Below are 21964 nucleotides of genomic sequence, written 5' to 3'. Positions count from 1 at the left end.
ACACCACCACAACTCCCCCAGGTCAACATGAACCAGATGGCGTCTCTGTTCGGCTCGGTGGCCATTGACGGGAAGCGAATGCCGCTCTCCCTCACAGGCAAGACTCTCCCGTCCTTCAAGGCGTATGAGGTGAACCCACGCGCTGGAGGCTACATCCCTGACAGGTTCATGACCGGCATCAACCCACAGTCGTACTTCTTCCTTTGTGTCGTGGGCAGGGACGTAAGTGTTTGGGAGTCTGTGGAGATGTGGGATGAAGGAGGGTTGAAGGCACAATTGTGTACAAGGCCACATTTGTATTTTTTCCCCCATATTATAGACGGAAGTGCAAATATTTGAGTTTTGGGGAAGGTGATTTTATTTTTTTTTATTTTTTTATTTTATTAAGGTAGAGAACCATGTAAATGAAAACAGATGAGGATTTATGCATGTATGTGTGGAGAGAAGGTTGTATATGTACTGAACACTCAACTTTTTTTAAACTTTTTTATGAATATACTACTGTTATTTTATCTATCTAAAGAAGACAGGGTTAGTAATTAGAATTATAGATAAAATAACTGATTGATTAACATAAATTAGATTATTATTTTGTCTTATCTTTTCCCTGTTTTGTTTCTCCCTCAGTCTCTCCAGCATACCGCCGTGAAGACCGCAGACAGTGGTTACCTGCAGCGGTGCCTCATCAAGCACCTGGAGGGCATCCAGGTGAAGTACGACATGACTGTCCGCAACAGTGATGGTCTGGTGTTGCAGGTGAGGCTCACGGCACACAGCTTGGGCAGGTGTGCGACTTTACCCTACAAACTTTGAAGTTCATTTCTTTGTTGCCATATATGAAACTTGCATACACAGGGAAAATAAACATCAGTAAGTTTTGTTATAGGTAAGTAGGTTGTGCATGATTCAATGAGGACAGGTGTGTGGCTCTATCCTACAAACTTTAGTCTTTATCTTCTATTGCCATAAATGAAACTTGCATACACAGGGAAAATAAACATCAGTCATTCTTGTTAAATAGGTAAGTAGGTTGTGTATGGTTCAGCGAGGACAGGTGTGTGGCTCTATCCTACAAACTTTAGTCTTTATCTTCTATTGCCTTAAACGAAACTTGTATACACAGGGAAAATAAGCAGTACTCATTCTTGTCATGGGTAGGTATGTTGTTTTTGATTCCCACTGCTTACTCTGAACAAATTTGATGGAAAACAAAATCATAAGCTAAGTCTTGCAACATAACCTACATATCTGCTATCCACTTTAAGGTTTGTGGAGTTTGTGAGTACAACCACACACAAAAAAGCAGTTATCTTTACCATCATAAATACTTCCCTTTCCTTTCATCAATTTGTACATGTATACTTCAACTACGCCGATCTGGAACAATCATCATTACCCTCAAAACTGTTTCCCTCTCTCCTTGCCGATAAATGCAGTTTGAGTATGGGGAGGACGGGCTTGACGTGACGAAGGTGCCGTTCCTGAAGAGCCTGCCGACCATGGACGTGCTGGTGCAGAACAACACTCGCCTTATTGAGCCTCGCACCCTTGCCCTCGCCAGGTCCACCGGAGAGCCCGATCTTGTGGAACAGTACAGAAAGAAGGTAAAGGGTGAGGAGGAGGAGATGAAAAAGAAAAGTGAGAAAAAAATAAAAAGAACGGTCACTTTTGGGTGGGAGGTTCAGCATGCAAACTTGGCCACACACTTACCCATTTCTCATCAAGTAAGACAGGAAACATGTGAGGATTTTTATGGGTTGGTGTCCAGGCATCAGTTGGTTTGTTTAATGCAAGATTCGACATTACAGGCAAAATATCTATGTAGACGTATCAAGACACTTCTCTGCCTGAAATTGACCTCTCTTCTGGCCTCTTGTTCTTTTTTTTCTATCGGAGCAGCGTCTTGCAGGCTTTTTCATTGCCTTTTTTTTGTTGTTTTTTGCCCTTGAGCTGCCTCCCTTCCGTAAAAAAAAATGATTGTGTATTTTTAATCGTCACCTTCACCCACCACTAACACCGCCTCTTCCCACACAGTTGATCAAGAGCAAGAGGAACAAGAATGGCAGTGTGCAGGGTGGTCATGTGAGGCGCAGCGGCTTCCTCAGGTTCTGCAGCAAGGTGTGTGTTGGTGTTTGTTGCTTTGCTGTGTTGTTCTGTTGTGTGTTTATTTTTGTGTGGGGTTACATAGCCTCGTGCTGTAGTGTAATGTGGTGCTATAGTGATGAGAGTTTTGTTTTGTTGTGTACCTTGAGTAACATCTCTGAAATTGCTTGTCTTACTGATCCACATTACTGTTTATTTCAATTTTGGATGGTTTTGTGTCTTTCATTTGTATTAGCACTTAGAATGTTGGTATCTTTTTCTTTAACACCACATTATTTTGTTGGAAATATTGCAGGGTCTAATTATGGGAGATGATGATGATGTGTAGAGGCTGTAATTAATGTGATGTAGTACTAAACCTGTCATTAAATCCCCTTCACTGGACAGTCAGCATCCTACAATGGACTTATCATTATTACTTTTGTCCAGATGAGCGAGGAGCAGAAGCACATCCCTGGCTACACCACCGGCCGCTCCAACACAGACGTCCACATGCAGGAACTATGGCTCCAGCTGACGGCCAAGGAGAGGGACAAGTGAGTGATGATCGTTTCTTCCATCAGAGGCACATGGACCTGGTTGTCATGCGTATATTTTGCTGCTTGTTATAAATGGAAAAAATAAGGATGGTAGTATAGGGGTGTCTTGTGAGGAAGCAACAGGATGCATCAAAAGTAAAAACAAATGACAGCCAAGATCTCTTAAATATGGAAGAATGCAAGTCCCACGGCAGGCACATATGTTTAACGAAAGCGCTGCCCTTCCTAACCCCCCTGTCATCTTTCCTGTTCTGTTTATCATAGTCATTGTTTACAGCGGAAGTGAGGCTTTGTCACCCCCCCCCCACACACACACACACACACCACCCCATCCCACCCCACCCTCCCCTCTCCCATTTGTCTTGCAGAGGGGAGTGTTGCAGGGTGAGAGGGTGCCAAAATGTAAATATGGAAATACAGTGTTCAAGAACCATGGCAGGCTCATTAAGGTCACATACACTTCCTCAGGTACAAGAAGAAGGCCAGCAGGACTCCCGACCCCATCAACTCAGTGTTCTCCAGTGCTTCCAACCTTAGCGTGGTGTCGGAGGCTCTTGACGCCATGGTGGCCAAGTACTATGACGAGGTGCACCTGCCTCAGACGCCTGCCTCGCACCGCCTCACCCGCGAACAGGTTGCCACCACTGTCCATGTGAAGGCACTCAACTCCATCGTCAACCCGGGCGAGGCTGTCGGGGCCCTCTGTGCTCAGGTGAGGAAGGGGCTTAGTGGTGGTGCAGGTATTAGTGATGATGATGATGGTGGTGCTGGGGAGGGAGGGAGGATCTTGGTGGTACTGGTGGAGGTAGTGGTGATGATGATGATGGTGCTGGGGAGGGAGGGAGGATCTTAGTGGTACAGGTGCAGGTAGTGGTGATGGTGATGATGGTGCTGGGGAGGAAGGGAGGATCTTAGTGGTACTGGTGGAGGTAGTGGTGATGGTGATGATGGTGCTGGGGAGGAAGGGAGGAACTTGGTGGTGCTGGTGGAGGTAATGATGATGATAATGATGGTGCTGGGGAGGAAGGGAGGATCTTGGTGGTACTGGTGGAGGTAGTGGTGATGGTGATAATGGTGCTGGGGAGGAAGGGAGGATGTTGGTGGTACTGGTGCAGGTAGTGGTGATGGTGATGATGGTGCTGGGGAGGAAGGGAGGATCTTGGTGGTGCTGGTGCAGGTAGTGGTGATGGTGATGATGGTGCTGGGGAGGAAGGGAGGAACTTGGTGGTGCTGGTGGAGGTAGTGGTGATGGTGATGATGGTGCTGGGGAGGAAGGGAGGAACTTGGTGGTGCTGGTGGAGGTAGTGATGATGATGATGGTGCTGGGGAGGAAGGGAGGATCTTGGTGGCACTGGTGGAGGTAGTGATGATGATGATGGTGCTGGGGAGGAAGGGAGGATCTTGGTGATACTGGTGGAGGTAGTGATGATGATGATGGTGCTGGGGAGGGAGGGAGGATCTTGGTGGTACTGGTGCAGGTAGTGGTGATGGTGATAATGGTGCTGGGGAGGAAGGGAGGATCTTGGTGGTACTGGTGCAGGTAGTGGTGATGGTGATGATGGTGCTGGGGAGGAAGGGAGGAACTTGGTGGTGCTGGTGAAGGTAATGATGATGATAATGATGGTGCTGGGGAGGAAGGGAGGATCTTGGTGGTGCTGGTGGAGGTAATGATGATGATGATGATGGTGCTGGGGAGGAAGGGAGGATGTTGGTGGTACTGGTGCAGGTAGTGGTGATGGTGATGATGGTGCTGGGGAGGAAGGGAGGATGTTGGTGGTACTGGTGCAGGTAGTGGTGATGGTGATGATGGTGCTGGGGAGGAAGGGAGGATCTTGGTGGTACTGGTGCAGGTAATGATGATGATGATGATGATGGTGCTGGGGAGGAAGGGAGGATGTTGGTGGTACTGGTGCAGGTAGTGGTGATGGTGATGATGGTGCTGGGGAGGAAGGGAGGATGTTGGTGGTACTGGTGCAGGTAATGATGATGATGGTGCTGGGGAGGAAGGGAGGATGTTGGTGGTACTGGTGCAGGTAGTGGTGATGGTGATGATGGTGCTGGGGAGGAAGGGAGGATCTTGGTGGTGCTGGTGGAGGTAATGATGATGATGATGATGGTGCTGGGGAGGAAGGGAGGATCTTGGTGGTACTGGTGCAGGTAGTGGTGATGGTGATAATGGTGCTGGGGAGGAAGGGAGGATGTTGGTGGTACTGGTGCAGGTAGTGGTGATGGTGATGATGGTGCTGGGGAGGAAGGGAGGATCTTGGTGGTACTGGTGCAGGTAGTGGTGATGGTGATGATGGTGCTGGGGAGGAAGGGAGGAACTTGGTGGTGCTGGTGGAGGTAGTGATGATGATGATGATGGTGCTAGGGAGGAAGGGAGGATCTTGGTGGTGCTGGTGGAGGTAATGATGATGATGATGATGGTGCTGGGGAGGAAGGGAGGATCCTGGTGGTGCTGGTGGAGGTAATGATGATGATGATGATGGTGCTGGGGAGGAAGGGAGGATCTTGGTGGTGCTGGTGGAGGTAATGATGATGATGGTGCTGGGGAGGAAGGGAGGATCTTGGTGGTGCTGGTGGAGGTAGTGGTGATGGTGATGATGGTGCTGGGGAGGAAGGGAGGAACTTGGTGGTGCTGGTGGAGGTAGTGGTGATGGTGATGATGGTGCTGGGGAGGAAGGGAGGAACTTGGTGGTGCTGGTGGAGGTAGTGATGATGATGGTGCTGGGGAGGAAGGGAGGATCTTGGTGGTGCTGGTGGAGGTATTGGTGGTGATGATGATGATGGTGCTGGGGAGGAAGGGATGATCTTGGAGGTAGTGGTGATGATGATGGTGCTGGGGAGGGAGGGAGGATCTTGGTGGTACTGGTGGAAGTATTGGTGATGTAATTTTCAACATGAGGTAGAGTTTTGAAATATAGAAGAAATTGCAATGAATGTGAGAGAAGGTTTAAATGAAATCAAGTATTTATTGTAGCATTTGCCTTGGAAATGTGGTGGTGTTGAGGTTTATGGCAGGATTCAGCAAACTGAGATAAAATTTTGAAAGGAAAAGATGCCAGTATGTATGAGAGGAGATTAAGAACACAATGCCTGGTGCTTATATACTCATACTTCAGAAACAAGCCAGTGGAATGAGTCATAGGAAGGATAGTTTGTGCTGGGGAGATTAGTCATATGAAAGATAACAATGAAGTATAATGGTCAATTGGTGGCCTGTTTTGTTTCTTTTTTTCCTTGAGGTGCCTTCTTTACTGTAAAAAAAAAAAAAAAAAAAAGAGAGAGAGAGAGAGAAAGAAAGAAAAGAAAAGATGTTTAGAAGTTGTATGGCTAGAAAGTGTGAATTAGTTGAACTTGTGTGTGTGTGTGTGTGTGTGTATTTACCTAGTTGTGACGTACGAGAAAAGAGCTACACTCGCGCTGTCCCGTCTCCATATCCTCTCTTATCCAATTTATTTATTTATTTTATTTTTTATTTTATTTTATTCTATTTTTTTTTTTGTGTGTGTGTGTAGTTGTGAGTGTAAGTAGCTTGTATGTATGTTTGCATGCGTTCACTCAGGAAACTCATGTGAATCTCTCCTCGATATTCCAGGCCCTCGGGGAACCCCTCACCCAGATGACCCTCAACACCTTCCATTTTGCCGGCAGGGATGAGCTCAACGTCACACTCGGTCAGTCCCTTCAACGTTCTCTCCAGTTTCTCATTTCATACTTACGGACTCAGTGAACAAGATTAAGGATAATGTTTTAAATGAAAATTGAAAAAAAAAATCAACCATGTGTAAAGAGTAACAGCCTAGTTTTGTCTTCCATCCTTCTTTATATTTCCTCCTACATTTACATTACATTTAACCCTTAGATGGTGGCAGTATTTGAAGAGTAGTTCCCCCCAAAATGAATTGTCTATATATAGTCACTGCTGACCTTAGGATTGTAGCATAAATATAGTTACGCCGCATAAAAAATGTTTTAACTATTGTCTATGTATAGATTCTACCACAGTCTGGAAGTGTTGTTATATTTCTGCCATACAAAACTGACTGACTGAATTTTGGACCGTCTATATATAGTTTCACCGCCGTCTAAGGGTTAATTGGCATGCATACCCTAAAAAAGCAGGAGAGCTTTCTTAACCTTCCACTTGTGTCCCGGCGGCAGGTGTTCCCCGCATGAAGGAGGTGCTGAGAACCGCCTCCAAAATGATCTCCACGCCCATCATGGAGATTCCCTTCCTTCCGCACGTCACGAGGGGGCAAGCCGAGGCCCTGCGGCTCAAACTCTCCGAGGTGTCCCTAAGCAAGGTAGGTGTGCTCTCTCACCCCTCACTACTACACTCACCCAGGATCCTCTGCCACCCTCTTTCTAGCCATTTCAAAGGAGTTGTGTTTTTTAAAATACCTCCTGTCTCATGCTATTCATAATACTCAGGCAAGCATGCATCGTACTACTACTCAGGAAAGCGTGTATCCCAAGAGGGGACTCATTATATTTGGGTGACAGAGTACTCAAGCTTGTGACTCTTAATAACGATACTAAGATATGCATTGTAGTCATGTTCCTGTTACCTTTGGTGGTAGGAGAAATGATAAGTGATTAGTATAAATATGAATAACAAAGGAAAACTTAATTATAATATTAAGGTATTTAATGAAGTACTTTTTCCATTATCTTAGCTGTAGGAAAAATGCTAAGGAATTAGAATGTGAATGAATGAATAGCAAGGGAAAACTGTGATGAATATAGCTGTTAGTATGTAAATGAATAAATAACAAAGGAGAACATCAATAAAGCTGTTAGTATGTAAATGAATGAATGATAAAGGAAAACCATGATGAATAAAGCTGATAGTATGTAAATGAATGAATAACAAAGGGAAACTGATAAATAAAGCTGTTAGTACGTATGTAAATTAATAAATAAAGGAAAAACCATGATGAATAAAGTTGATAGTATGTAAATGAATAAAGCTGATAGTATGTAAATGAATAAAGCTGATAGTATGTAAATGAATAAAGCTGATAGTATGTAAATGAATGAATAACAAAGGAAAACCATGATGAATAAAGCTACTCTCTGTGTCTCCAGGTGCTGAAGGGCATGACCATCACCAAGAAGCTCCACCAGGATGAAAAGACGAAGAAGCTGTACCACCGCTCCGTCATCCGCCTCGCCTTCCTCCCCCAGCGAGAGTACCGCCATGTGTGTGCTGTCACCCCTTCGCAGGTCCTGAGCTTTGTCGAGAAAGAGTTCATCCACAAAATGCTGTTGAAGGACATCCACAGCGCTTTCATGCATAAGAGAGTCATGATGTGAGTTTTGGGAGGTGTTGTTGGAATGCTAGTCTGTCCTGTCCTTGAAGAGTGAGAATTAAAAGTGCAGGAAACTACTTTGGTACAGAAATACGAGGTTGGCCCCTGAGTTCCCCTTCAATTAATCTGCCCGAGGGACCGTATTCTCAAACGTTTTGCTGCTTACACTCACATTTGACTGAACTTTTGTAGGAGTTTGGGGTGTTTCCATGGGTGCTTTTGTGACCCTGGTGGTAATTTTACCCTTCCTCTGTATCGTGAACATGGAAAAACACTCATGAAAACCTGATTAATCACTTTTTGGCCTTTGAGAATAGTTGACATGAAAGGTGGAAGCATCTGAGAATACCTTCCCAGAATCCTTGTCAAGATGGTTTGTCAGGCCTCTCATGAAAAGCATTGATTTCATTCTTCAGCTTACTTTTCTTGACTCATTTTTTTTTTTTTTTCAGAAATTCTTTTAAAAGTAAAACCAGAAGGAGTAAAGCTCCTGATGAGGGTGAAGGGCGTGATGCATTTGAAGAAGAAAAACAGGAAAGTGAAATGAAGAAAGTAAGGTTTGGTATGTCCGATGATGAAAATGATGAAGAGGAAGAAGACAAGGTAACTATATAGTTTAAACTCAGTGTTGGATGACATACTGTATAAAAGTTTTTGTATCTGTTTAGATTTGTGACAATATATTTTTGTATTTTGATGGATATGAATGTTCAGTCTTAGGTGCATCTTTTCATCACTCTAAATGACATGTGTATATATCCTTGTTGAACAATAATTATACACTCATGTAAATGAAGACTACATAGATAAGATACTCCACATAAAAGTTGCTCTTGGTGCATGATCATTTTCACAGTAATGGCCTTCAGGTTCTGTGACAATGTTAAGAGGAAAGAAAGAAAATGTGTTGAGGAAGATGCAATTTTATTTTCCATGTGTGTGTGTGTGTGTATTTACCTAGTTGCCTAGTTGTGACATACGGGAAAAGAGCTTCGCTTGCGCTGTCCCGTCTCCATATCCGCTCTTGTCCAACTTTTCCTTAAAATCATGAATGTTTCTTGCACAAACCACCTCCTCCTCCAGCCTATTCCATAGCTCAATGCTTCTGTTTGGGAAGCTAAACTTTTTCACATCTCGCCTACATGTGGTCGCCTTCTACTTCTTTTCATGTCCTCTCGTTTCTCTCTCGTTCCACACACACAGGTCCTCTCTGTCCAAATGCTCCTCTCCGCTCACCACCCTGTACACCGCTATCAGGTCTCCTCTGTCGCTTCTCCTCTCCAGGGTTGTGAGCCCCATGCTATTGAGACTCTCCTCATAAGCCCGATCTCTAAGTTCCGGTACCATCTTAGTTGCCACTCTCTGCACTCTTTCCAGCTTTCTTATGTTCTTCTTTTCGTGTGTGTGTGTGTGTGTGTGTGTGTGTGTGTGTGTGTGTGTGTGTGTAAAACTTCACGGTAAAAAATAAATTTCATCCCTTCCAGACTGGCGGAGATGAAGATGTTGCTTCCTCATCCTGGAACAAGAAGCAGAAAGAGCAAGACTATTCCGAGAACGAAGAGGATGAGGAGGAAGAGGATGAGGGTTTAGCAGGCTGGGCGGATGATGATGAGCCCAAGAAGGTGGAGGCTGTGGTTGAGGACGAAGGCTTTGGGGAGGAAGAAACAAAAGAAAACACAGAGGTAAAACTGCAGGCTGATGGCAGGGTATGATTGCCAGTTCATGCAGATCATTTCATGTTGTATTCATATTAAGGAAAAAACTATTCTGGAAAACTTGATTGAGGTATGTAACTTAAATATTGTCAGTATATATTTATTATTCCTACGCAGTCTTGGCCTTCCACATTAGGTTTTGTTCCTGTAAATGAGTACCATGTAATTGTAAGGGTGTGTACAATTTGACAATCATACCCTACACTCCATTACTACCTTGATTTGATGTCATTAGTAAATACATTGCTGGAAAAAAATATACACTTAACATGGTAGCAGCGGGGATCATGTTTCTTAATGGTCCCTCTAAGCGAGAAAAATGAGGAAAAATCACCCCTCACACAAACCATTTCATAATACATATCAAAGCATTTGTGATCAGATTATGTATCATCTTGTTTGGGGGGTTTATATCATGGCACAAATTTGGCCCGTCGCTGCTACTGGGTTAATAGCTATGGAAGTTAGATAAAGTGTTTTATAAAGGGATATCTCAGTCATTCACAGGTTGAAGTAAACAACAAGAGCAATTAAAACTTGTAACACTGATAACAAAGGAGAAGCAAAGACGTGTCCAAAATTTCAAAGTGTTTTATACGTATATGATATTGAGTGTGATTTTGAGGCACCACAACACCCCTAGGCCCCAAGCTCCAGCCTCCACATCAGCACCAAGCGACGCAAGGGGAAGGTGTCAGAGGAGGAGTTGAAGTTCCGCCAGGAGAGGCTGCTCCTCAGGGACTCATGGATCAAGGAATACAACTTTGACACAGAGAAGGAGCTGTGGTGTGAGGTGAGGAGGAATGAATGAGCTTGTCTCACTCAGAGCAACTTACTAGATTTATTGGTGATAAGCAAGAAGCTCCTTTTTATTCAGCATTCATGTAGCTTCTTTAAAAAGCATAAGGAGGAGTGAAGATCCTCTTATAACACCTGAATCTTGATTAATGCTGATAAAAAGTTAGCTTTTCTATTTTTTCATTCATGCAATTTTATTTTAATTTCTTGTATGGCTTTATTAGGTTTGTCTATTTTTTTCTGTACAAATGGAGACTGCATGAATTATTAGGCTAATATGTTCAAATGGATATTATTGGAACTCCTTGGAGTTTGCATATTTTCCTGTCTTGTAACCATTATCATAAGTACTATTTATACTGAAGCATAAGTAATTAGTAGATGGCTGTGCCAGGTCTGTCAGAATGTCCTATCAAAATAAATATGTAGATAGATACATAGTCAGTCATCTTTCAAAGCCTGTCATTTTAACTTTTGTTGCCTAGGTGACGCTACATCTCCCAGTGAGTCGTGGCGTCTGCGACCTCCAGTCCATCATGCGGCAGAGGGCAGAGCGCGCTCTTGTCCACAATGTGCAAGGCATCAGGCGCGTCTTTGTTGTGGAGAAGGACAACAACCTTATGCTCAGGGCCGAAGGCGTCAACATTCTGGTGGGTGCATCGTGCTTCTCAGCCTCCTGCTAATGCTAATATGGCTAACACTTCCTTCCGTTGTTAGGTTAGGTTTTGCTAGACTGTGTTAGTTGCATTAGTCTGGTGTGTGGCGAGGGTAAAGGCTTCATGATCCCGTATATGTACTGTCAGCTGTAACCTGCAACCTAAGTTATGGGTTTTCTACCTGTTTGATTTTGATTTTGAAAATTAAATGGTAGTACATTTAATAAGTTTTTAAAAGAACTTATGGTTAGTAAAATAGAGGTGTTTAGTTTAGCTTAAGTTCTACAGTTTAGTGGTTATATTTTAAACTTGTGAAGAACTCAGTCCCTTAGGTTTTCTTGACTCGTGTAACATTAACTTACCTTGGCAAAGAAATCATCTTTGGAAAAAAAATTATTAAGATGCATGCATTACTACATTGAGTCTCTAGCTTTTAAAGAAAACCTTGAAGATACTCATTCTGTAAACCTTCTCAAAACTGGTGGTAAGAAAACTGTAATACCTCATCTCACACTTAATCCTTCTTTGGCCCACAGAAAATGTTTGAGTTTGAACACCTGCTGGACGTGAACCGCCTCTACACCAACAACATCCACCACGTGGCGGAGATGTATGGCATCGAGGCTGCCCAGCGCTCCATCATCAAAGAGTTGCGCGCTGTCCAGTCAGCCTATGACATCCAGGTACCGAGTGTGGCTGAGAATAACAGACCGTCCCTTTTCTCTCTGTCCCAAAGCATGGCTGTTTCTATTTTGTGCTTATTTTTTTAGTGCTCATTACAAATTACAGTCAATTTTTCATTATTATTATAAAGACATAAATCCTGCCCATCTTATTCTAATGTTTCTAGTTTTTTTAATGTTGCCAAAAATGCAGGTCAGGAAACAGCAAATGGTAGTGATGAATAGCAAATTAGTTGACATGACTTCTGGTAATATTTTAAAGAATGTTGAGGTAATAAGAGGCAATAGATGATGACTAATTTTCCTTGGTGATCTTTCATTCAGACTTAGGGGCGCTTTCACAGTCACTTTGTTTGTTTTGATCGTTACCAACGGCAGTGATCGACGCTATAGTTTTTCACATGAAACGGGCTGATGGGGTAGTGGCAGCTGCAGAGGAAGCAAGAGGTGTTGAGAGTGTGTGCCAAGATGCGGGGCTAGGCTAACCCAGCAGCTGCCAATACCCCATCGGCCAGTTTTACGTGGAAATACTATAGCGGCGATCGCCGCCATTGGTAACGATCAAAACAAACAAAGTGTCTGTGAAAGCGGCCCTTAGGTACTTTTTTAATTTAGATTACCATTCATCCTACCATGGCTGTTTGGGGAGAGGGTGATGGTGGTGAGTTGTAATAGTGATGAATGAATTTGTTCCACCTCTTTAACGTAGGCATGGAGACAGGATGACAGTGATGAATAATGATTTTTTCTAGGTTAACTTCCGGCACCTGACCCTCCTGGCCGACTACTTCACCTGCGAGGGAGTGTACAAGGCTTGCTCCCGCCACGCCATGGTGTCCGCTCTCTCTCCCCTCCAGAAGATGTCCTTTGAGACTTGTACCAGCTTCCTTAAATCAGCAGTCCTTAGAGGTGGGTGTGTTGATTGAGCTCTGTTAATCCATTTTATTCAAGGAAAAACTCTACAGTTTTCCATTGTAGTAAAATAAAGATGACAGCAAGAAAATTAATGATGAAGTGGATATAAGATTTATGCTTAGTTTTCTTATTTCCACACTAATCACTGTAATCAGACAATATAGTGTAAATTTTGATGGCATAGAAGAAACTGTGTGAATAGGGTGTGCATATGTTGTGCTAATTTTGCTTGTTTTAATTGACTTTGCTAGTCCCTGCTGTCATCACTCTGTAAAGAGATAACTTTACATTGCATGTAACACCACATATTATTCCCTGAGGTATAACTTTGATCTTCCTTTCCCACATTTTTCCCTGACAGGTGAGAAAGACAGGATGGAATCTCCTTCGGCCAGTGTTGCATTTGGCCAGCCGGTCAGACTCGGCACAAATGCGATGCAGCTCCTACATGCCGTGAAGGTTGGCGCCTCTTGAAAGTCCTCATGGGGATTAACCTCATAGCTGGCATTGGTGTAGTTATTATTCAGTAAACTGTAGATTTAGTGTACTAATTTGAGACCCCACCTCAAATAACTCAATGAGTTATTTGAGGATTGCTTGTGGTGTGAGTAGAATGGATGGAATGAGTAATGAGAGTGTGTACGAGCGTTTTGGAATGTGTCGGGGGTGAAGGGAAGAAGTGTGGAGTGATGGAAGAAGTGAAGTGACAGACTTTAAAGTGGTTTGGCCACATGGAGCGAATGGAGGAGAGTAAGATGACCAGATGGTTGTATGTGAGTGAAATAGAGGGAGGGAATGTTAGAGGATGACCTCCAGTGAAATGGAGAGATATGGTGCAAGAGTACGTTAGGGAGAGGGGGGAAAGATCTTTGAGAAACTTTGAGGAGGCAAGGAGAGAATGTCTGGATAGAGAAAGTTGGAAACTCTTCTGCCGTGGCCATCCCCTGGTGGGAGCTCCTTGTAGCAGGTGTCGATGAAATGATGATGATGATGATGATGACCTTCCACGATACTAAAATTTCAACAAAATCCAACCTCCATTATGTAAAAGTGAGTGAAATGGACAGAGAATGCAAAGAGTGAGAGGGGTAGAGTATGAGAGTGAGTGAGAGGAGTTTGCAAGAGTGGGTTGAAGAGTGTAGGGTTAGTGTGTGTGGACAGAAAAAAAAGTCTTTCCCAGCACCAAATCAAGGGTTTTACAAGCAGCAGCCATTGAAATACAGAGATAGACTGAGACACCTTTTTCCAGGACTTCTGTACAGCAAGTCGTGTGATGGGCCTTTGAAGTGAGCTTATGCCATCATGATAAATTGTGTGGTAAATCTTAAGTTTACTCTGTTAATAAATAAGAAATATATACAGAAAGGCATAATTTTAAAACCTACCTCATATGTGGATGGTTGCTTTAACTTCCATGTGTGCGTTCAAGCATTCTTCGGGTTTATTTTAAATCTACATTTGCCTTTTCATTTTTTGTCATTCATACAGTATTTTAATATCTTATTCACACTTCAAACTGTCATGCTCAGGCAGCTTTAATTTTAGTAATATCACTTGATAAATCAATTTTGTCTCAGGAAAGAGGCTAACAGGCTGACCCTTCACCAGAGCTGCTCTAAAGATTCAGTGGCTGCACGGAAAAGAAAGAGTATCAGCTATACTCTTGGCTAGTGGTTCCCATCCTTTTTTTCAGGCGACCCCGATCATGCATCTCTAGACATGGCTGCGACCCAACTAGTTTAGTTGTATGTGTGTTATTATAATATAATAACACCATGCTTGATATTTCGAGGTCTCTAGGGCTCTAGGCCCTCCCGTGGATGGTGGCTGCAACTTTTTTATGGTGAGAAATTAAACAATTATTTATGTGGAAGCCTGTACACAAGCCAACTTTTAGTGGCAGTCACTAAAAAAATGTTCCCAGGATCCATTTTACCCACCATGCTATGGTGGCTCACCTCTAGTAACTAATTGGTGATGGATGCTGTTTAATCATATGGCAAAGAACAGTGACAAGAATGTGAATGAAAAATTGTAAAGGTGGATGCATACGCAATAGCTGCGCATGGCTGCAGTGTTCGTCTCCGATCCATTGGCCCTTGGAGCCTATGGTAAGTAAGAACCAGTCACCCTGGGACACGGACCTGTGTGAAATCTGGGATGGTCACCAAAAACACGGGTCATACTAAAATAGTTTTTAAACTTCTCTGGGTCCAAAGTCTGCACCCCTTGATAAGCCTATGGCTGATTATCAGATGCACACATTACTTTCTCTTATGTCTTTCCTTTTTGTAGCAGTGATGATTCATGCTACCTCCTCAATGTCCATGATCAAATTGCCTGTAATTGCCACAAAAAAGTGGCAGCCATTGCCTACTGAAACGTGGGCCGTGTGCTGGAAACCTTAATGAACAATGTTTCCTGGGGAGAAAGAATGAAATAAAAGCCAACTTACATTTCATCATATAATACAATGTGAATTTACAAATTTTAGGTCAATTCACACTATCACAATACATAAACTTCAAACATTTAGTTAATCTGCTAATTCAGTGTCATAACATGGGGCACATTGTAACATAACACAACTATGCAGCCGTCAAGACTGTCTATGTGCATAAACTGCACTTTTGCTCACTTTTGGTTCATCTGTTGCACAAAGTGTCAAACAAAAACTTGGTGATGCAGTTTTAAGTTATCCAATTAAAATGCTTCATAGGTTTCCTTGTCCTCTTAATTACATGGGTTCTTTTAGATGTTCATCTATTCTCTCCACTATGTATTCACAAGGAGTGATTTATTAAGATTAATTTGCAATGTGAAATATTTTCCAGTATCAACTCATGAATACATTAACAGTAGAACAATTCATGAAATGATAATGTTCAAACATGGAATAAAAGAAGCATAATACTTCACATACAAATGGAGATGAGAAAGAAAATGACCATAGTATTACATAATCAACAACAATAAATACAAAAGTAATAGCCACTTGACCATACATGTTCATGGATGCACATGGAGCTCTGCAGTGCAGTGGTTAGCATACTTGCCTCACAACTGAGAGGTCGAGGGTTTGATTCCCGGGTGGAGTATAGACAGCTGGGCGGTCACCTCTCATCCATGTCACCTGTCTACCCAGCAGTGAATGGGTACTGTGTCAGGTATCCTGCCTCCTGGGTGTGATGTGAGGTCTCAGCCGTACCCAAAAATCCCTGAATATATAGCTTCAAGCTCAAAATAAGGAGGATGCTGGCTGGTGATCACGAGTCCCGCACGTGATCTGACCATGGTAAATGAGAGGTAACCAACAATCATGTTAGGTTTACAAAATGCTCATTGGAGACTAGTAATGAAAATAATAATTATAATAATTATAATAATAATCAACAAACAAGCCAAGTACCTTGGCAAAGGACTGGAAACTTTTCTTCCAAGTGTGTACACTACAGTGGAAGGAGAAAGAGAATAAGGTTGTCTCATTCTTGTACTTTGTTTCCTTATTATTTTCATGTCCTCTATCTTCATGTCTTAGATTATTATGAAACAGAAATCAGAACAGGCCTTATTTTATTTTTACTACTATGCAGTTTCTTACATGTTTTATTGGATGCCACATTGCACATAGTATTATTGTTGTTTTTCTTACATGCATGCCTTCTCAAAAGTTGGGAAGAGGCAAAGAGTTAAAAAAATGCTGTTAGTGGAAAAGAAAGCAAGACATGAAGTACACCGGCAACAAAACTACATGTCGGAAACGCTCCATTTGTACGCTTCCTCATTGTGTGCCCTCTTGTTATTCTGGTGCTCAAACCAACGCTTCTCAAACCCACTGGAGCGGTCCACCCCGTCCCAGCGGTATCCAGGGCGGATGTCCAGGCGGTTGGGTGGGAATGAACCCTTGTAGACTGGCTTGACCGGCATCTTGCTCCCTTTGGTATCCTTCTTTACCAGGTACTCCAGCATCGGGTCCTCCTTGCGTGCCACCATCTTGAGGTGAGCATTCATGTCTACATCATCGGCTGTCCTGGTGAATGCCTTCCCCATCTCGTGGGCGTCGCTTGCTGCCTTTCTCTTGTAGTCCTGCACCTGCTTCACGCCATGCTTCCACTGCTGGTGCTTCTCCTCAGCCTGTTGTTGAAGAACTGCTTCCCTCTCTTTCCTGGCAATGTCCTCTGGTGTGTCCTTCTTCAGCCTACCTTTCTTTCTTGCTAACAAATATTCCTGCGTTGTCATTTTACGTTCTGGTCGCATCTGTCCGCCCTCTCCCTGAGCCTCGCCTTTCCTCTTTGGCGGTGGAGAAAACCCTGGCTTTCCCTTTTTGATCCGAGGAGGTGATGTGTCGGAGTCACTGCCTCTCTTCTTCCTCACTGGTGAAGAGTCTGAGTCATGTCTCTTCCTCCTCAGTGGTGGAGAATCTGAGTCGTGTCTCTTCTGTCTGGGTGGTGAGGCATCCGAGTCATACCGTTTTGGTGGAGGGGATGAGTCTGAGTTAAATCTCTTCTTTCTTGGAGGAGACACATCAGAGTCGTGTCTCTTTCTCCTTGGTGGCGAAGAATCAGAATCTTTGTCTCCCTTGAACTGCTTCCTTTTCGGTGATCTGTCAGCTGCTCTTGCATTGTTGACTCCTCCTTTGACATTTGGTTGCTGTTTTCTTTTTTGGGGGAGCTTTGCCTCTTTGCCATTCTTCTTCACCTTAGTAAGAGGTGAGTCTGAGGAGTCTGAGGTTGATGAATCTGAATCACTACTTACGTTTCTGTTATTTGACGATTTATTTCGTTTGGCAGCGGCGTTAGAGCTGAACTTCCTCCCCTTGAGAGAGAGGTCTGAGTCATGTCTTCGCGGAGGTGAGGCATCCAAGTCGTGTCTCCTTGGAGGTGAGGCGTCGGAATCGTACCTCTTTCTCCTCGCTGGTGGTGATGGCGAGGCACTGGAGTCATGTCTGTTTGGCCTCTGAGGGGGGGCAGAGGTGCTTGTGTTTTTCTTCTCTCCATCAGACAGCGAGGAATCAGAATCCTTCCTCGACCGTCCCGGAGGAGGGTACGGGGGGGTGTAGCCTCCATCATCAGAAGAGACGCTGTACGTTCTTGTCAGTTTTGATGGTGAGCCTGTCTTGTGGATGTTGGGTCGAGGTGAGTCGGACTCATGTCGTACTCTCCAGGGTGGTGTCCTCGAGTCATGTCTGGTGCGTCTTGGTGGCGACACGGATTCCTGTCTGACTCTCCTCGGTGGGCTTGCATTGCGTCTAGGTGGTGAATCACGTCTGCCGGATGAGTCTGAGTCGTGTCTTCCAGCCGTGGGAGATGAATCCGAGTCATGTCTTGTCTTCCTCCGTGGTGGTGAGTCATCTGAGTCGCTCCTGGTCTTCCTTGGTGGCGTTGAGTCAGAGTCGCGTGTGGGCCTTCGAGGAGAGTCAACATCATGTCTGAATTTCCTTGGTGGTGATTCAGAGTCATGTCTTCCTCTCCTTACTGGCGATGAGTCATTTTTATTCCTCTTGGGAGACAGTGACTCATTTTTACCCTTCCTTTGGGGTGGAGAATCTGAGTCATGTCTAGCTTTCCTTTGAGTCCCCAAGTCACCTTTGCCCTTCCTGGGAGGCGATGGAGAGTCGTGTCTTGTTCCTCTGGTAGGTGATAAGTCCTTCCCATCTTGAGTGCGGTTGGGCCAAGAACCATCACCTGGTTTCTCTAACCTTTTCCACTTCTTATTGGCCTCAAACTCCTCCAGGGTCTTGAGTTTCGGGTCATCATAGGTAACCTCTGCAATGGTGGGGTTGTTGTCGTCATCCTTGTAGCCATAAGGGACTGTCTTGAGGTCCAGCGAGTCCTCTATGATGCGCATCCTAAGAAGAAAAAGAGTAGGGGCTTAGCTGAAATACACTTATGATACAGCTTTTTTTAAATATTCTGATCTGATTTTTGGTTTTTAAATCAAATTATGTATTTCCTAGGATATTTGTAAAGTAAAAAATATAGTCTTAAGGTTTTATAGGGGAGAAACATCTTGATATGATAAACAGGCTTGCAATGATCTAGAAGGCCAGAATAAACAGAAGAAAACTATTAGCAGTAGTCTGAGCATGGAAGTGATGTGGAAATCATTTTCTGCAGTAACAAATGACTGTGTCCTCATAAACAGGCAGGTCACGATAAAAAATGTACCAGTCCTCAACAAAGCAAAGGTTGGTAGTAACCACAGAAGTAATGTGATACAGACCCTTTGTTATGAGATGAAACTTTGTCTTTCTTCTTTTTCTTTTTCTTCTTCTTGTCCAAGTCATTGCCACTGAGGTACTTTTTGAGGTACTCCTTCTGGCTTATGGTGTTGGACATCTGGCAGAGGAAGGAGGTTCATCAGTCACAAAAATTACTAAATTGACAGCGGGTCATTCATAAGACACAGCGTTGATTTTATGAAGACCCGGAGCACTATTATGACATAACGTGGTAACTGGTGATTGATACCTTTTATTCAAATGTCAGCCTGCACTGGCTGGCAGACATTGTTGACGGACATACTAGACCTGACTGGGTGAGTCAGTGAATAGAATAACTATGCTAAATTTTATTAAGTAATGTAAAAAAATACTCCCTTTGCTATACTAGCTGACCAGCACTCTGTGGCATCTGGAGTGTAATATACCCATCACAAATTCAAACCAAAGAAGAGGTAAATATCTTTGAAAGGACCCAACTCACAATGGAAGACAACAACTCTGCATGATAAAACTAAAGTCAAGCATTTATCAAAAATAATTGAATAAACAATTGTAACCTAACCTATGGGGAGGCTTTGCGCCCCTCAACCCCCCTTTAACTTGACAAAACTACTCAGTGGCCATCTGCAGTGAGTTTAAATGAATGAAAAAAAATGCAGGAACTAATTTTCAATGGAAATAGTTGTAGGCATAAATAAATATGGCAAGATCTATCAGAATAGAATACTGGTACCAGGTAGTGATAAACACTAGAGTGTGATGGGTCCTTTACAGGACAAAGGCCTTGATTTGAATGTGCTAATCATCACTTGGATAACAATTTCCTCTATTAATTATTAGTTTCCAAATTTGAACACCCTTAAAGTGATAGGTTACAATTAAGGTTGCCATAGGTTACTAACTACCTTAGTAGTGACAGGTTACTATAAATGTGGCATTATGTTACTATTCCTTAGGATAACTTGAGGTTTTGTTAGTTTTAGAAAAATCAGAGTGGAGGGGAGCAGATTTGGTTGTGTGGCCTGGCTTGCTATCCTCAACTGGGTCTAATTCTGGAGTTTTATCAATGAAATAGCAACTTGCAATGGATATGGTCACAAGATTCTTAAAAACACGTCTAAATACGTTGGGTATATTTATCACCTATAAAATTTGTAACCTTTAGTAAAGATTTACCTTCTTGACATCATGCTAACTGTCTGGGAAATGTATGAGCCCTCAGAGGGAGGCAGAAAAGATGTTTAGACTATCCTGAACACTGTCAACTAAGAAAGACAGGACCTTGCTACAGCAATAAGTAGAGTGACTGCTAACCTAGTGATGGCTTAAGAAGCAAACAACACAATACAGCACAAGGAAGACAGTGTACATATAGGTGATTTTAACCCCATAAGAATTCGCTGTCCACAAATATGAATGCCGACAGACAGTGTACATATAGGTGATTTTAACCCTATAAGAATTCGCTCTCCATAAAATGAAAAGCCTGGAAGAGTGTACATATAGGTGATTTTAAAACCATAAAAATTCATTGTCCACAAATAAGAAGCCTGACAGACTGTGTACATATAGATGATTTTAACCCTATAAGAATTCGCTCTCCACAAAATATAAGAAGCCTGACAGACAGAGTACATATAGGTGATTTTAACCCAATAGAAATTCGCTGTCCAAAATGTAGAAGCTAACACGTAAAAAAAAAAAAAAACATTAGGCCTAACACGATGCTATGGGTAAAGATTGGATTTATATAACACGCCCACATCTTGTTAACTCCCACTTAACCAACTAATATTGCTCTGTCATATAAATGTTCTACTAACCTTAAAACCTCACGGAAGACCAAAGGAAAGCGTGTACAGAAAAGAAAACCAAGCGTGAAAATACTGTAAATAGCTTGGGGATCCGCTCACAGCCACGGCGTCCCTGTATTTTATCTCCTATGACACACTGACGCGGGTGACACAGTGTTGAGGGCGGCCTTAGTGTTAGTTTAAGTATATAAATTAATCGCAACGCACCTTGGAGAGATATAATTGACGGGAGGACGATAATAATAAGAGGACGCGACGCTCCCTCCAGCAGCCGACCCTCGCTTGTTTACACACACCGCGTTCGTATTCGTGGCCTCATGTGTTTTATTTTATTTTTCGCTTATTTGCTGTATTTCCCTCATTATCAGGCATTAAATAGTAAGTAATAAATCGCAAAAAATATATATGATTATTTTTGCATCTTTTATCTTGTTTGATTTATTTTTCACTTATTTGCTGTATTTCCCTCATTATCAGGCATTAAATAGTAAGAATTTTTTCATGTTTGAGTTATACCATTTTTGTCACTTATTTGCTGTATTTCCCTCATTATCAGGCATTAAATAGTAAGTAATAAATCGCAAAAAATATATATGATTATTTTTGCATCTTTTTTCATGTTTGAGTTATAGCATTTTTGTCACTTATTTGCTGTATTTCCCTCATTCCAAAGCATTGAATAGTAATTAATTAATAGCAAAGAAATATATATGACTTCTGACCTTTTGTGGTATTTTTTTCATCTTTTTTTCGTGTTTGGGAGATAGCATATTTAATTGTCACTCATTTGCTGTATTTCTCACATTATCAGTCATTAAATAGCAAATAATAAATCCACAAAATATCTAAAAATGACTTGATTTTTTATTGTATTACTTTGGATCTTGTGGTTATAGGCTAGCAATATGGGGCTTTTTTTATACGTCACTCATATGCCGTATTTTTTTAGATTAAGTTATTAAATAGTATGTAGCTAATAAAGTGCAAAAAAACAAAATCTCGATGACTGTTAATTTGATCTTTTGTTGCATTACTTTGAATATTTCCGAGTAGTCATTTGGGGCTTAAAATTCGTGTGTTTGATAAATCTCACCTCATTTTATAGTAATTTGCGCGTAAAACTTTGATTCACCATTCAGAGTTTGTGGTCTATCATAATTATGTGGCTTCGCGTTCACCTGTTATAATTTGTGTTCACCTGTT

The 21964-nt window shown here is 42.6% G+C and overlaps 2 protein-coding genes across 3 annotated transcripts in view; one reads left to right on the top strand and one right to left on the bottom strand.

Annotated features, from left to right (window-relative positions):
• LOC127008151 (DNA-directed RNA polymerase I subunit RPA1-like) overlaps nt 1-14089 on the top strand; it is a 28457-nt gene extending 14368 nt beyond the window's left edge. The window contains exons 16-31 of the mRNA XM_050879806.1: nt 22-222; nt 628-756; nt 1437-1604; nt 2035-2118; nt 2533-2639; nt 3111-3354; nt 6241-6319; nt 6807-6949; nt 7734-7957; nt 8410-8560; nt 9442-9639; nt 10316-10465; nt 10956-11120; nt 11663-11809; nt 12562-12718; nt 13086-14089. Of these exons, the coding sequence (XP_050735763.1) occupies nt 22-222; nt 628-756; nt 1437-1604; nt 2035-2118; nt 2533-2639; nt 3111-3354; nt 6241-6319; nt 6807-6949; nt 7734-7957; nt 8410-8560; nt 9442-9639; nt 10316-10465; nt 10956-11120; nt 11663-11809; nt 12562-12718; nt 13086-13198 (2460 nt within the window). The 3' untranslated portion in view covers nt 13199-14089. The remainder of the gene's footprint in view (nt 1-21; nt 223-627; nt 757-1436; nt 1605-2034; nt 2119-2532; nt 2640-3110; nt 3355-6240; nt 6320-6806; nt 6950-7733; nt 7958-8409; nt 8561-9441; nt 9640-10315; nt 10466-10955; nt 11121-11662; nt 11810-12561; nt 12719-13085) is intronic.
• A 1086-nt stretch (nt 14090-15175) lies between these two features.
• On the bottom strand, nt 15176-21067 carry LOC127008150 (BUD13 homolog). 2 transcript variants are annotated; one of them, XM_050879803.1, is made up of 3 exons: nt 20969-21067; nt 18947-19062; nt 15176-18572 (listed from the first exon to the last, which is right to left on the bottom strand). In XM_050879803.1, exons 2-3 carry the CDS (start codon nt 19060-19062, stop codon nt 16472-16474), a joined length of 2217 nt encoding a protein of 738 aa, XP_050735760.1. In that variant the 5' UTR covers nt 20969-21067; the 3' UTR covers nt 15176-16471. The 2 variants fall into 2 exon arrangements, with proteins under 2 accessions (XP_050735760.1, XP_050735761.1); XM_050879804.1 differs by lacking the exon at nt 20969-21067 and adding an exon at nt 20771-20917.
• Nucleotides 21068-21964: the final 897 nt, after the last annotated feature.

This window comes from Eriocheir sinensis, chromosome 37, assembly GCF_024679095.1.
Source record: "Eriocheir sinensis breed Jianghai 21 chromosome 37, ASM2467909v1, whole genome shotgun sequence".
Lineage (NCBI taxonomy): Eukaryota > Metazoa > Arthropoda > Malacostraca > Decapoda > Varunidae > Eriocheir > Eriocheir sinensis.
This window is presented reverse-complemented; position numbering and strand designations above follow the sequence as displayed.